The sequence below is a fragment of the Artibeus jamaicensis genome, unplaced genomic scaffold (genome assembly GCF_021234435.1).
Source record: "Artibeus jamaicensis isolate MK-2021 breed Jamaican fruit bat unplaced genomic scaffold, CSHL_Jam_final contig_685, whole genome shotgun sequence".
NCBI classification, from domain to species: Eukaryota; Metazoa; Chordata; class Mammalia; order Chiroptera; family Phyllostomidae; genus Artibeus; species Artibeus jamaicensis.
The window spans coordinates 33,238,630-33,254,262 of NW_026521924.1; the positions used below are offsets into that span (position 1 = coordinate 33,238,630).

General features: G+C 56.5%; 1 protein-coding gene across 1 annotated transcript; it reads right to left on the bottom strand.

Annotated features, from left to right (window-relative positions):
* Positions 1-1,901: 1,901 nt before the first annotated feature.
* ZBP1 (Z-DNA binding protein 1) lies at positions 1,902-12,725 on the bottom strand. Its single transcript, XM_053671196.1, has 8 exons — positions 12,483-12,725; positions 10,218-10,439; positions 9,549-9,614; positions 9,024-9,197; positions 7,655-7,822; positions 5,800-6,083; positions 4,641-5,010; positions 1,902-3,523 (listed from the first exon to the last, which is right to left on the bottom strand). The coding sequence occupies exons 1-8, from the start codon at positions 12,514-12,516 to the stop codon at positions 3,372-3,374; spliced, it is 1,470 nt and encodes a 489-aa protein (XP_053527171.1). The 5' UTR covers positions 12,517-12,725; the 3' UTR covers positions 1,902-3,371.
* Positions 12,726-15,633: the final 2,908 nt, after the last annotated feature.

Genomic DNA, 15,633 nt, shown 5'->3' on the forward strand with positions numbered 1-15,633 from the left:
TAGAAGCCGGGTGGCCTGGCTTCAAATTCTGTCTTTGTCCTTTGGACCTAACCTCCCCGAGCCTCAGTGTGCCTGTCCGGGGAATGGGCTCCTTAAGGATCCGCCGCACTTGCACCTCTGGTTTAGTTGCTTGGGAACCCTTATTTCCCAGGGTCTCTGCAGGAGGAGCACTCACAGAACGCAAATGCTGGTCAAGCCGTGTCTCTTTCACACCTGGTAAGTGGGTGGAGTTCTGGCTTCCTCCACTGAGTGGGACATGGGAGTCTGCTTCTGGGTGATGGGTTTACCATCAGGGCTGGAAAAATCTGGATCAGGATCTGGAAGGCTCAGGCCCCATCCTGGGCTTCCCTTATCATCATGGTCTAGTCATTTAGCCTCCCCTGGCCTTAGTATACTCATCTGCTTAAGGGGACGATGAAAGGATGCTTAGAAAACACTGGGTGCTCAGCAGGTCATCATGAGTCTAAACCCTCCACCCCCCAATTTAAGGGGGGGGACCTGGATTTGCTACAGCAAAAGACTCTTATCATCAAGACCATCGGAAGATGATGAATCCTGGGGTGGGTCGGAAGCTACTTTTCTCCCCAGTGAGGATGTAAGGTCTGGAGCCACAGCAGCCTCTTTGTCACCGCCAGAGCAGAACTCCTCGGGGTGGGAAGGTCTCCACATGAGAAATCTGAGTCTGCGGGAGGCCCCGCTGAGCCACGGAGACATAAGTGGCCACGTGGGTGGAGGTGCTAAAAGAGGCCTTACCTGAAGTCGGTTTGTTTCTGGGAGCCAAGGTGCATACACACAGTTTTTCTAGAAGCAGAAACTTCAACAGATATGCAATATGTCCACATACACTTCTTCACAAATTCATAAACCTACACTTGAAAATCTCAATCTCAGTTATATTTTCAAACCTCAATTTCATTTTTTTGCTTGAAATTTCATCCCCACGTTCACCGGGCCTCTTAACTCCAGGCCAGCCCGGCTGACTTACTGATTTTCTGTGCAGCCCAAGGCTCAGACTCCTCCCCTCCCACCCCCCCCAACCCCGCACTTTGCCCCATGGACATGCCCCTGTTTTAGGAGAGGGCGTCAACCTGCCTGTACCTGAGAAAGGGGCCGTGGAAAGGAAGCCCGTGAACCGTTCCACTGAAGAAGGTCCTCACAGGTTCTCAGTGAGAAAACCACAGGGGGACAGCAACGCCAGGCAGAAGGCTTTCCCTCCCCCTCCACATTGCAATGGTGCCATCCTGTCCTTTGAACGGTGGCAACATGATTTTTGGTGCACGGTCCTTCTTTGTTTAAACCCCGAAGGCTTCTCGGCATCTTCTCTTTGTCCCTGACGTTCCAAAGTTTCCTTAGAACAGGTGCCCTGGCCGAGGCTGAGCAGTCACCGTGCCAAGTGTCGGGGTGGGGGGGTTCCATCTACAAATTTACGATCTTTCTGTGGGGGACTTTTTTATTTGGGTTTAATAATTCATACCTTCTACTGTATCCATACTCTCTTATGAGATACAGGGCTGACTCAATCCTTCAGATTTCTCATTTATTGTCCATTTTACAAACAAATCTTTACTATCTTGGAAATTTTTCTCATTGTCCTCCAACTCTTTTATTGTTTTTTATTTTATTTCTTTTAATTTCAGCTTTCATATTTAAAATGTCGAGGAGCGTCTCCTCGTTCTCCTAAACTTTCTTTGAGCAAACTTTTTTTCCTGCTTCCTGTTCAAGCTGGCCTTGCCCCCTCAGAGGGTGTTAATGATGGAGCTTTTCTTCCGGCTCCAGCATTTTTCTCTAGTTCCTCATAATTCGTTCTTTTTTCTTTTTCTGTCTGACCTTCAAGTTGGAAGCTTTTTTCGTTTTTTTTTTTTTTTTAAAGATTTTATTTATTTATCTTTAGAGGGCAAGGGGGGAAGAAGAGAGGGACAGAAACATCAATGTATGGTTGCCTTTCATGCGTCCCCTGCTGGGAATTGGTCTGCAAGGAACTGGTCTGCAACCCAGGCATGTGCCCTGACTGGGAATCGAACCGCGATTTTTTGGTTCGCAGGCCCGTGCTCAATCCACTGAGCTACACCAGCCAGGGCTGGAAGCTTTTTTCAAATATCTTTTAAAATAAAATCCAATCTGAGTAGGGTTTTTCTGTGATTACAGGCTACTAATGACCCCGTCCCTGCCCACCATGCACACCCCTAATTTACAGCTGCCTGTGCCCACCAACTGCACCTGGTCCCCCAAACACGGGGTGAAAGAGGCAGAAGAGGGACAGATGCAGAGAGAGGGCTAAGTGACGGTGTGGACACAAATACACAGCGTGACTCAGCTCCATGTCTGTCCTGCCAATGAAGTGCTTTCTCTTTCTTTCAATAAGGAAAGCCCGTTGGAGCTTGGAGAATCCTGGGAAAACATGCCCACAGCCCTTCCCGAAGTGGACACCTGACATTTGCCCATCGGCACCCTTCCTTCTCCTTCCTGGGGAACAGGCGGGCGGATGACCTCACTTTCGAACCACGCGCGCAGTCGACCGGAGGACTCCACTCTCGCTGATTGGTTCCAGGATCAGCATGTGACGCATGCTCGACCAATCGGAATTCTCCCTGGGCCACATCCGCAGCAGTGTTTGCTTGGGAGTATTCTCTTTCTGCTTGGTTGCCAAGTCGGCAGGCCACAGCTTTGGGTGGCTGGTGGCCACAGAGAGAGGGAGGAATCAGAAGGATGGAGAGAATGGGGCTTAAAAATAACGCGTGAGCCCCGGGATCCAGCCAAATCAAGGGATACCCGAATCAAGCAAGGCATCCCTTGGTTTTCCAATTGCATGAGAGAATAGAGTCCGTTTTCCAAGCCTGGGTGATCCAAGTTTCAGCCACTCACAGCACACACACCCTTGAATTACTCCCTAGATTCCTTCTCCTGCTCTCAGTCTCTAATGTCATCTGTTTGCTGAATTCTCACAGGTGAGGAGCCCTGTTTGTGCTCACCTGAGACCCGTGGGGAAGCTGGGATGAGGAAAGAGAAGAGCCTTTGTGAGCAGATCATGGTGGTTTGGGAAAATCACTTCCTCAGTTCGGCCTGGGCCCTGCGGGCTGCCCGAGCAACCCTCCCATCAGCCCACCTCCTCTCGGCACCCCAAGGGTCCTGGGGGTCGCCCTGTCACTCTGCTCCTGGCCACCACAGACCCAGCTTTGGCCCAGCCCACGGGCTGACTCATGGTGGCCGCAGGTCAGGAGGCAAGAAGGTCAACAATGACGTTTATAGGACACGACCCACGGTATGGTGCAAGGGCTCACGGGCTCCACCAGTTCCCACCCACCTCTGTTCGAAGTATGTCCACCCTCAGACCCTTTGTCCTGGCCTCACCTCCCCCAGGACCCCATGCTGGGTCAGTCCAAGGGGCCATCTTCTGTGGCATCTGGGCCCCTGCTTTCAAGAGTCAGAGCTTCCAGGTGGGCAGTGATGGTGGCCATGTTGGAGCCAGCCTGACGACCCTCCTGAGGGATCTTGCTGCTGGGCTCTGCAGCTTCGGACTGAGGAGCTGGGGGAGAGACAGTGCCGGAGAGACGCGTGAGCCCGCTCGTCTCCAAAACCACGGCGATTTGGTTCACTGGGGCCCCAGGCCACTGTCCCCCGACACAGGTCTGGCCACGCCCTTTCTAACCTGGGCCTTTGCAGTAGCCACCTGCTCCTCCACGCCCCCCTTCCCACTCTGTTCTGCCCCCAAATCGTCTTCATGGAGACCCTGAAACTGCACACCGCAGGGTCACCCTGCTTCAGACCCTGCAGAGACGCCCCAGCTCACTTCAGATGAGACCCCAGGGCTTCTCTTTCCCTGGGCTTCCCTGCTCTGAGGGACTCTAGCCGCCGCCCACCCCCCATCCATTCTCTCCCTCCTACAAGCTGAAGAGCTTACCCTGTTCCCACCTCAGGGCCTTTGCACCTGCCTCGGAGCCCCCAGACTTTTGTTGGGCTGGCTCAGGTGCCCCCTCCTCCCAGAGCCCCCTCTGTTGCCCGGCGAGGGCAGGTCCTCCCACCACGGCACTGCCCGCTGTGCCGGGCTTTATGGTTTTGCGCAGCGCTGGCCTTTCTTTGGAAGGCTCATTGCTCTGTGAGTTGTCTGCACTGCCTGCTGGACTCTGATTCCCACGGGCGGGAACAGTTATCTGTCTTGCTCGGGACTGTCTCCTCGGTGAGGGAGCATTTGGGGCGAGAGCAGCAAGAGTCAGTGGGGGCACGAAGGAACCGCATCTTCCTCACACATGAAACAGGGAGGAAGGTGGTTACAATGTCATATCTTGGCCAAACTCAGGGGACTGAGTGACTAAGGGTGGTGGGAGAGCAGAGAGGAGAGGTATCATGTTCTAGAAGGTCATGTTCCAAGGAGGGGCAACGGCACAGGTGTGTGGCCCGAGCGGGCTGTTTTCATCAACCTTGTCTTACAGGCGGAGACTCGGGCTCGGTGCTCAGGGGCGGGTTGGGTCTTGGGCTACAAAGATCCGACCCTACGCCCTCTGACACCCTCTTTACTGTGACGCTCCACTACCTGCCGGACTCTGGGGAGTGGGAGGCTTGTGCCTGCCTGCTGAATGAATGGACGGATAAGTGAATGAGAGGCAGAGAGAACTTCCGGAGGCCCCACCACGCCCCAGGCTCACCTTTACCGTCTGCCGGCTCCCCAGCCGGCTCCCTGGAGTCCCAGCTGCTGTCCTCCAGCCCTGCCCCTCCTCCTGGGCCAGCCTCTCCCCGGCCGACGCGCATCCTGTTGCTGTTGCCGATGGTGGCGTCCTCCAGGAGGCAGGACTTCATGAGGACCCTCTGGGTCATGTCCCCGTCCCCCTCGGTCTGAGGTTCCAGTGTGGGCATTCGAATTTCGAACGAAGCTTCTGGGTCAGCAGTGGTGGCAGAGACTGTGGGTCCGTGGACAAGAGAGGCCGGGTGGGATGTGAACAGCTGGGCAGGGCCCAGAGGAAGACCCCCCAGCCCGGCCTTCAAGCCTCCCAGGCACCTCCCAGGCACCTCTGCACTCACCGTTCACCTGCCTGCCCACCCGGGGCTGCAGGCTTTCCGTTCCCCGCCCCCCCCCCAGGTCAGCCAGCTTGGGTCTCACCTCCTCCCGCCACCAGGCTGCCCAGCTGGCCTGTCCCTCCAGGCCGTGCCCCGGACTCAACCACCTCCACTCCCCGCCTCCTGCCCCTCCTCCCTTCCTGTGGGCTGCCCAGCAGCTCGAGAATGATGTCCCCAACTGTGGTTCAAATCTGGTCAGTCCCCCAGCCCAGTCCCCAGCTGTCCTGCTCCTGCCTGTCCCACCCAAACTTGGAAAAGACTTGTCCACGCTCAGTCTCGCCTCCTCCCATGCCCCGTGCTCCTTCTGCCCCCTCAGGCCACCACTGACCCCTTGCTTCTGGGCCTCACAGAGCTCCCCCGACTGTGCAGGCCTCCCCTCTCCCAGAAACCGCATCCCACCTTTCCCCTCCCTCTCCCGGCTCTCTCCCCCAGCCTGTTCCTGGATTACCAGTGACAGGGAGGACGCAGCCCAGGCCCTCTGGTCTCCCTCGACAGTGCTTAGCAGGGCACCAGGTCCTGGGGTGGCTCCTGTCCTCTGCCCTCCGTAGATGCCCCTGCAGTTAGCCATCCCCTTTGACTCTGCTTCAGCTGGCCCGGCCCCTGCGGCGGCATGCCCACGGTACAGATGAAAACCCCGCGGCTTCCCGAGAGTTGCAGGAGGGCTGGGAGCCCGAGCACTAGCTCTAAAAGCCCCACTGCTCCACTCTGTGGTACATCCTCTGGTGGATGAAAAGGAATTTCCCATCATGCCTCTCTGCCTGCGAATGTGAGCTGAGGGTCCTTCCATCCAGTGAGGAGCCTGGCTGGGTGCTCACCTGGGGGGCTGACAGAGAAGCTGTTGACGGAAGGGCCGCGGTCGGGGCGTGTGGCCAGCGCATCGGGAAGGCTCATCTCATTGCCGTGTCCCAGCTGCACCCGTCTGAGGACAGACTTCTCTAAGTGGATGTCCTGGGAGCCCCAGGATGCAGCCAAGGGGTCCTGAGTTGAGGGATCAGCTGGTGCTGGTGGAGGGAGGCAGAGGGGCGCCATGGAGCCTGGCAGGAAACACAGCAACATGACCTGTGGCCTCTACCTTCTGACCTTCCCAACCCCTACACACACAAACTCCTGGCTGGACAGAGGAGACAGGCCTCTGATTTCTTCCTGGGCACCAATGGACGGGTGGTGGGCCCAGGAGGACATTCACGCAGGTTCCCTGGGGTCGTGCCCCTGGTGGCGGGGGTGTCACCCGGGCTCTCAGTATTCAAACAGTGAGCACGCCCTCTGCTTGCTAGTCATTGTCCGGCCCCTTGGGAGAGAGTCCCCTTTGGTGTTAACACATCCTTAAGGAGGGCTCTGGGCCTCCTCTATGGCTTTTCTCTTCTCAGTATTATTTTCGGTGACCTTCCTGGTTTCCAACATGAGGCAATGCTTTGCAAACTCACCGTAGTTTGCTGTGTAGAATGCGCACTTTTTTTTGCCCAAATTTTTGAGGGAAAAATAAGGGTGCGAATTATACACGGGCAGTGCTGATTCTGTATCTATATAAATGCTTCTAATTCTTTTATTTACACTTACGCATTCAAAGTGTAATGCTAAAAAGCAATCCATATGCAAAATAATATCCTGGAATACGATAACCTGTTTTGTTTCTAAATATAAATACATAAATAACTGAATTAAAAAATTAAAATGAAAGATTTTTTTCCTGAAAGTTTGGGCCAAAAACATGGGTGCATTACACGTGGCAAAACACGGAACTTTAAATTGAATTTGAGTGGAAGGAGAGGGGGGCTCTAACAGTGGGAGGTGGACAAGCAGACACGGGCCTGGCCAGAGCCAGGCAGCGGGGATCCGAGGGCTGACGTCAGGCAAACGTCGACCTAGATTCCAGAACAAAGTTCCTCATGTCACAGTTGGGAACGCGGATGCCCAGAGAGGAGAGGAGGTCTCTTGGGGTCACACGAAGTGTTCCCAGTTTTGGGCTGCTGTGCTCACTGGTGACCCCCAGGGGGACGGAGGGTGGCCCTGTGCCCTCTCACCATGGTGCCTGACAGGACGGTGTTTCATCAAAGCTAGGACGCCACTGTCCTGGCCAGGTGGCTTAGTCGGTCAGAGCACTGTCCCTGTATACCCAGAGGTCACAGGTTCCATTCCTGGTCAGGTTGCAGACAGGAGGCAGCTGATTGATGTTTCTGTCTGTCTGTCTGTCTCTCTCCCTCTTTCTCTAAAATCAATGAACATATCCTCGAGTGAAGATTTATAAAAACACAGCTAGGACGCTGCTGGTGAAATGCAATCTAGTACCTGAGATGTTAAAATGTGGGGGGGAAACAGTGTGTCTCAGAACAAACCAAGCACTGAAGTGACCCCTCGGGACGTTCCATGGAGGGAGAGTGGACTGAATTGCTTCTCATGAGAAAATATTGGGTCCCATGGAAAATGAGGCAAAAAGTATCAGAATGAAGGGAAATCAGGGAGGGGGGTTGATCCAGGCACAAAGAAAGACTCCTTTGTTCCCAGCAGGCCATGAAGGTAGGCCTGGGCCATTCCAAAACCATCCTGCTCCCCACACCCTCCCAGACAGAGCAGCTGCCCCCTCAGGTGCCTTCTCCTCGCCACTCACTGTTGTCCCCATGGGCTGTTTGTCTCACTATGCTGTTCCCGTGACCGATCTGGACAGCTTCGGAGTTCTCGATGGAAATGTGGCTGTTCGGTCCGTTCTGACAGATCATGTTGATTGGATTTTGCTGGTAAATGATATTGGTGGCCTGACTTCTTTCCCTAGAATCTTCTGCAAAATAAAACTTCACTCAATCCCTTTGCCCTCTTGGGCAGGGGCCCCAATGCCAGCTTGCCACCCCAAAGTCCCCTGGAAAGCTTGGAGACACAGATTTCCAGGTGCCCACCCCGGAGGTGCTGCGCCTGCAGCATATTTGACAAATGCCACCAGCAACTTGGATGACCCTCCCCTGGACATGGTCACGGCAGGTCGCCCCTACCTGTGTGTCCTCTGCCACCCAGAGAGAATCATGGGACCTCACCGCTCCCCTTGCCTTTGCTCCCCTCCCTTCCAGGCAGCCCCAGGGTGCCCGCCGAGCACCCTCTACCAAAGGCTGCAAGGTGGCCGTCTGCGGGCTGCTTCTGGCCACCAAATAAACTTTGTCTGCCTCACAAGGCAGTTTTAAGAATTTGAATTTGTCAACAGTATTTAAAATCCAGCTGCTGTCACAGGTTATCATTCCAAGGATGCTGAGACCCCCCCCTTGGGGGTCTCAACGAACAGGGGCATCCACCCCACGTGGGCCAGGTGGGCACCAGCCCGGAGCTTCGCCGACTCCACACACGGGGCCGCATTCCCACCTTCATGGGCCCCTTCCGCCATTATTAAAATATTCAGAGTACAGGTTATGGCCACATTGGGATAAAGACATGTGATCTAGGCAAGAGTCATTACAAGCCATTCATTGTTATTGTAATGTTCGTTTTCTCCTTCTAATTTGGAGAGAAATTAGAGAGTTCCTCAGGCCTGTGAAAGTGCCGTGGGCCTCAGGCCCTGAGCCTGCTGCACCTCGTGGATAAGAAGTCCTGAGACTCCACCCTGCGGATATCGGAGCCCCACCTGGTCCCTTCCATGCTTGGCAAAGTGCTTGCGGAAAACCGTGAGCAAACTCAGGCTGAGCCGTGCACCCAGGGTTGATACAGTCAGGAGTGGGCGCCCCCTCCCTCCAGCTCCCTGCCTTCTGCAATTACAGCCTCAGGCCACACCTCCAGGAAGCCCCCCTTGGTTACTCTCCCAGCACGCCCCTCCCTCCAGGAACCTCCTCCCTGTGACTGGTCAGCAACACAACAGAACACCAGCGTAAGCTTCTGGTAAATTCTGAAGATGGGGCAGGCCAAGTGCTTAGCGGAGTGCCCAGCAAGGACCAAGTGCTGGGTGTCAGGGTGTCTCCTCCTCTGCTCTCCGCAGGTGTGGGAAGCAGGTAAGGGCCTACCTGGCTTATAAACTGCCCATGCGTTTGAGTTCTGGTCATAGTTCAGAAAGTGCTTGTTTCGTAGGGCGTACAAGTCTGGGTTGACTTCTTTTGCCGTCTTCAGCCCCAGGGACTGGGCGATGATCAGGGCCCTCGAGGGCCCATTGGCTTCCAGAAACCTGTAGATCTGTTCCTCTGGGAGGGAGGAAGTCAGGTGGTCAGTGAGGAACCACCCCCTTCCCCCAGTTCGAATCTGCTCCACTATTTTCTAGCCATGTGACCCTGGGCAGACCCACCCCCTCTGCGCCCGGCCCCCTGTGAAATGCGCAGAACACTAACGCGCACTGGGGCGGTCCGGGGAATCAGGGACTGCCCACCGGCGCTGGGCGCGCGGTGTGGACCACGTGGGCGCACCGTGAACGCCCCCTATCGATGGGAGAGATCAGCTCTCAGGCAGTTAGCCCTTCCCCTGTGCAGAGGGGGCGTGTGGGGGTCAGAGGACATGGGCCCCCCCATCCCAGCACCTGAAAGGAAACGGGTGCTTACGCCGTTCACTGAGCTGACAGCTGAGTTTCAGTGGAGCTGCAACCGGGGGCTGCTGGGGCTTCTCCGCTGCCGAAAGAAAGAGGGGTGAGACCAGGGAGGAGACAAGGACTCTACCAGACGCAGATGGGCCCCTGGCGTTCCAAGCTCGGATCAAGAGTTCAACAGGCTTGGCTCCAGGTCCTGCCCTGCCTCTTCCCTGCTGCCCCACTTCCCTGGGAAAGGGGGTCGAATACTGCCTCCCACCACCAGGCAAACCCTGGGTGCTGCACCGGCCGGTGGTGCGTGCTCGACCAATGTCAGCTCCTTGGGGGCATTTGCGAGCTGCAGAACTAGAGAAGAGGAGCCAGGGGGATGTTCAGTTCATTCTGTTATCACCACCATCACCTTTGTTATTGTCATTATCATTAGTTCCTGTTATTAGTATTATAGTTTGCTGAGCACCTACTACCTGCTGGCACTAGGCTGAACCCTTGGCCTGTAATCTCACAGCTCTATACAGCAGCCCTGCTGTCACATCCGCTGGCCAGAAAAGGCCATCAGGGCACAAGGAGGGGACATCCTGCAGCTCCGAGGGGCGGAGCCTGTATCCACACCCGGGCCCAGGTCCTGCTGGCCCACCACTGGGCCGCTGGTCTTACATCCCACCCACCCTCCAGGATGGCGGGTTACCACTGCAGGCCGGAGCCAGCTCTGTGCAGACCAGCTCTCCAGTCCCAGGCCCGCCCAGCTGCCATGTGGCAGTGCCAGCGAGGGCCACTCGGGACTCTTCCTTCATCCGGTAGAGAACTTGGTTGAGTTTCTTCTTGGGCACTTGGCATTCCTTCACCAGCTTCGCAGTCTTCACTGGGGATCCGTCCTCCCTCAACACCTGGAGGATCTTCTGCTCGAGGTCTGGGAGAGGAGAGAGGGGCCAGGGGCGGGGACTGAGTGCCGCATGCACGCGGGAGCCTGGGCGGGAGGCTCCCAGAGAGAGGCCTGGGGCAGAGACCCATGCATACACTGCTAACACCTCTGCTCAGTGCGGGGCATGTGGGCTGGTCAGACGTGACCTTGGCTGGACAGCCTGGTGGCCCGAGGAGGTGCCCAGGCCTTTAGTGTGTCCTCTGCCCACTGTGAGTGGCTGGAGGGCAGGTAGATGCTTGGCTGGCAGGTGTCCTCAAAGCAGAGGGGACTGGAGGGGCAGGATGGGGAGGGGGAAGAGCAGTGGGGCAGAGTCTCACCCCGACACTGTCCCAGGAGGCACGCCACTCTGCCCCCAGCTCCCATGGTCTTCCATCCCCCCCCGGGACTCAGCAACCCCATCAGTGAGTGCTGCCCTCGCCCAGACCGGATACCTGACAGGCTACTCAGAAACATCTCTCTCCCGGTGCCCACACATGGCCCCCTGGAAACCCTGTTCTCTCGAGGCCCCTCGCCTCCTCCGCTCCCACCTCCCTGAAGCAGGGTCCCCCACACCCTGCCAGCTGCTCTGCAGGTGCTGTGAGGGTGGCACGGTGCAGACACGGCGCCCCAGCCCCCCACCCCACCCCAGGGAGCCGCCGAGGGCCCAGACGCCCAGCCCATCACCAGAAAATGTCGGCCCCCAAGAACCGCAAGGGAAGTGCTAAGCAGGGCCCTTGGGGAAGTCTGGCCCCTTCCAGGTTGTGGCAGTGCTAGTGGGGGAGGGGACCGTCCTGTTCCGGGCTGGGCAGCTGGGGGTTGCAGCTTGCCTTTGTGGTCACAATGTTTTTGTTGCTGTGGGGTAGGTAAAGTCTGGTTAGAATATCTGGGGGTGCCCACCCCCCCACCCATCAAATTCGGCCCCAAACAGTCACCAGTGCCCAGAAATCCTCATCCAATCGACAACACACTTGGCTTCACCTGGTCTTGAAAAGAGTTTTGATTCTTGAAAAGCCTGCCCCTGGGTGAGCCTCCTCCCCCCACCCTTGTCCACCACCCCAACCGCAAAGGAGACATGAGGTCAGAAGTGTGGAAATGTGGGTTAGGGAAGGCAGAAGGCCGGGGTGGGCGGGGCTGGCCCCAGGGGGGGCGGGGGAGGGCCGAGTCCTCCAGCAATGGGAAGCTGGGAACTGGACGGGTCGGGGTGGGGGTAAGTGATCAGTTGGCAAGGAAAGGAAAACCCACCAGGGAAGCAGTAAAAGTTGGTTGTTAAGTGCCCTTGGGCAGTACCTTCGAGGCCCTCTTTCGGAAGCATGACAGGGACCTGCAAACCCGTCCGAGCCCTGGGCCACACCCTGCCCTCCCCCCTTTCCAGCGCCCTCTCTTTTCCTCTTTTCTGCTCTCTGAGGGCTAGCTTCCTGGCTGCGAGTTCCAGCTCTGCCATCTCCTGGTTGTGTGAACGCCCTGTGCCTCAGTTTCCCCACCTGTGAAGTGAGCGTGTCAGCACCTACTTCGAAGATTGCGGTGAAGATGAAATGAGCTGATGACAATAACAACAACAAGCAACCCCCCGAACAACGTGCGTGCAGCCCCCAGCTGCTGGGAGGACACCTGCGGGGCAGGGTGTGTGGGGGCGGTGGGGGGGTGAGCCAGGAGTGAAGCATCATCAGAGGGAAGAGTGCACAGGGGCGAGTGTGCATGTTAATCAAAGTAACAGCTGCTGTTTCTCCTGATGAGTGTGAAGCTGGGTGCTCTGCCCCGGCGGCGTCCGCCAGAGCCCTGAGTCATTCTACCTCCCCAGCCTTGGTGACCTCCAGTGTGACGTGAAAGCATCGCTGTGCTCCCCGCTGAGGTCACTGTGAAGTTCGAGGTCAGCGTGCTGCCAGGTGCCCTGGGCAGAGCGAGCCTCCTGCACCAGCCCGTGCTCCCCTCCTCTTCCTGGGGGCTGCGTGCACCAGGGTACAGGATACCTTCACTGTAACTGCTGGAATCTGAGCCAAGCACCGGAGCTCCGTCCCCCTGGATTCCCACCCTTCCCTGGAAGGAGGAAAGTACCTGTCTCACCAGGGTCTGCAGATGCCTCGGCCATGCTGCCAGCAGCTGCTGGAGACACCTGGGGCCTCAGGGGTGCGGTGGCCGGCTCCTGCGCTGGGCCGTGGGGAGGGTGGGCCGGGTCGCGGCTGGGTATCCCTGTGTGGCCGAGCCTGGGGCTTCTGGCAGCTGTGACAAGAGACCAGCTTCACCAGGCAGATGTCAGCTGTTCACACCGGAAAGAGAGGCCCAGTGAGCCCGAACTGATCAGCTTAGTAGAGAAAAGGAAAATGAAACTCCTGTGTGTGGTTTCCTAAAGAAACAAAATTGAAAGCAGAATCCATGAGCGAGAGGGAGTGGGGGCCTCTGACGAGACAGATGCTGGTGGAGAAGGGATGAGTAAGGCAAGACCGGAACCGCCTGGGGCTGGGGGTTCCCCGAACCCCCAGGTGTCCCCCGATGCCCACCCTGACACTCCCACAGCAGAGGCTAAGACACCTGGGTGGGTGGACGGGTGCCTGCAGTCGTGTGTGTCTCAAAGTGACAACTGTCTTCAATGAGTGCCTACTAGGTGCTTTCAAATCTCCTGTGACAACCCGCCCCGGCCCCAACTCACCTACAAGTTAGGGACTAGTACTGGCCTCTTTCTTCAAAGGGGACACTGAGGCTCAGGTCAGCGGGCTCACTTGTCCAAAGCTCCAGTTCTTACTCAGTCCCCCCCACCCCCCATTTACTGGCTCTGCGACCTTGGCCAAGTTTTTTAGCTTCCCTGCTTATGCGTCTGCTCATGAAAACAGCCCTCAGTGGGCTGGTGGTGGCGAGGACCAAGGAGATGATCCAGCTGAGCGCTCAGAGTTTCCAGCGTCATCGACAGTCATGAGCACAATTGGGGACCCATGTGTTTCAGGACGAATAAGCCCCGTCACTTTCACAAGTGACTCCCAAGCAATTCAGGGCCACCGCTCTCTCTCTCAGGCAACAGAGGGGAAACTGAGGCCTTCAGGAACGAGGGATTTTGTGTGAGGCAGCGAAGAGAATCTGGACCTCGGCCCAGGACGATCTAGGCTGGAGGCCCCAGCTGCAGGGAGCGTGTCTGCAAAGGTGAGGGCGGAGAACAGCGGTAGCAGCGAGGGAAGAGGGTCCCTCGGCGGCCTGCGAGCAGCTGCCTTTGCAGAGCGAGCAGGAAGAGTCCTGCTGCCCAGTCTGCACCTGGGCCCAGGAAACGGGAATCTCTGGGGCGGGGCCCAGCGTCGCAGGTGATACTGTCTGCAGGGTGCGGCGGTGGGGAGTTGGCCCATTCATCAAAACAAGGAAACCACAGTGGTGTGTGTGTTTCCCTTTTATGTAAAACCGAAGAAACGTGTATCTCTACATGAACGGATGAATTGATTTTAAATGCAGGGTTGTCGCCGGTGTTAGGGAAGATTGTGGAAGCCCCCCCCCCCCCCCCCCCCCAGCCCCCAGTGGGTCCTGAGATGCACCATGCCAGGACTGGCCACCAGGTGGCGCCTGCTCACCAACCTGGGCACCGACCCACCTCTGCCTGGTCCCCCTGATGGAGTGGGGACTGGCCTCTCCCCAGGGAGAGGAGAGTCCATCTGGCCTGACCCCGTGACCTCACTGGCCTCTCCTCAGGCTTCATGGCTCCTTCTCAGATTGACACTTGCCTGCTGCTGACCCAGATGCTTGGCCTGGTTCACTCACAGGTCGGGCTGAGGGACTCAGGCTTCACCCGGAGGGTCAGCCCGGCTTCTGGAAGGACCACGTGTGTCTCAGTGGTGAGGGCTGGCTCCCTCGTGGCCATCCAGGCAGTGTTTGGATGGCCCCTTCCTGTCCCCAGGGTCCCATTCTGCAGCTCCGTGCGGGCTCCCCCTAGCTCTCGGGGAGGTCCCCAGGGGCCTGTGGCAGGAACACCTGCTGGGAAGCTGGAGTGCCCTGCGAGGCATCGCCTTCTTTTCCCAGGCAGGCCCTGCTCTTCCCTAGCTGAGGGTCATGACCTCTTGGAGCCTCAGCTTCTTTAACTCCAAAACAGAGATAATAAAGAAGAAAATGCATCTCTGTATGCTCCTTAGGTGCTCACAAGTTAGAAAATGCACCATGACTCATCTCTACAAGACAACCTTAGGCACTAGGCAGAAGAAGAGAAAGCGAAAGAGAAAGAGAGAAAAACCGATTCGATCTGGGTGGGTCCCACCTGCCCTAGCCTCGCACAGCACGCCTGGAATTCTCAGAAGCCCTGAACCTGTGCAAACATCTCACTGTGCTGAGCGGGGTGCACGCTTTTGAAGACCTGGATTGTCTTTTAGTTCTCTTCTCAATTTAAGAGATTTTCAAGGTCATTGTGACTTTAAGGATTGCCTTTCCCCCAAACGTCAGTGGCTGAACCAATCCAGACACCTCTCTCTTCTTCCTCTAACAGTCTGGGGGACACTCTGGGGTCCGTGTGCCACACCCTGGTGTTGAGACCCAGGCCCCTTCTATCTTGTTTCTCTGCCACTTGTGGCCTCCATTCCAAGGTTGGCCCTGTGTTCTAGGATGGCTGCTTAAGTTCCAGCCATCACATCTGCATTCCTTCCAGCAGGAAGGAGGTCAAGGGAAGAAGGGCCTGTACCTCCCTTTTCAGAACATTACCAACTTGCTCACACATTCCAATGACCTTCCATTTGCCTCATGTTCGGGCAAAGGTGTGAGGGGGTGTGTGTGAAAAAAATAGTCTTTATTCTGAGCTGAAATGCGCCCAGATAAAACTGAGGGTTCTACTACATAAAATATGGGACAACAGCTCTTGAGGGTACTTGGCTGTCCCTTCCATCTCGAGGTTCTGTTGTTCCTCCGAGGAAGGAGTGAAGCTACTTCCTGTGTATGCCTTTAGGTCTGGCACTCGCAGGTCGCATTTATTGATCAGGTCCAAGGCTGAGGTCAAGAGAGGTTTCCACACACTCAGAACCTGCTGCCCAGCATGGAAGGCAAAAGGGGAAAGGAGGGGAGGCAGGGACGTGGGTGCCCCCTTAAATTTCTTTTTGCTTCAGAAAGCACACTCTTTGTTTCATGGCTCGTGTTTTTCTGGAAACTATTAGAACTCTCCGCCCAAACCAGATGATAATGACATGTTACTGATCTAGAGTCTTTAAATTTCTCCCTCGCTCTCTTTTAAAAACAAGATATTTTTACTGCA

Coding starts and splice junctions, on each gene's coding strand:
- ZBP1 (XM_053671196.1), bottom strand. CDS start 12,516: ATGGCCGAGGCATCTGCAGACCCTGGTGAGACAG. Junction 9,198..9,548: donor CTGTCAGCTCAGTGAACGGC/GTAAGCACCCGT, acceptor CCTCCCTCCCAG/AGGAACAGATCTACAGGTTT. Junction 5,011..5,799: donor TCACATTCGCAGGCAGAGAG/GCATGATGGGAA, acceptor AGGTGAACGGTG/AGTGCAGAGGTGCCTGGGAG.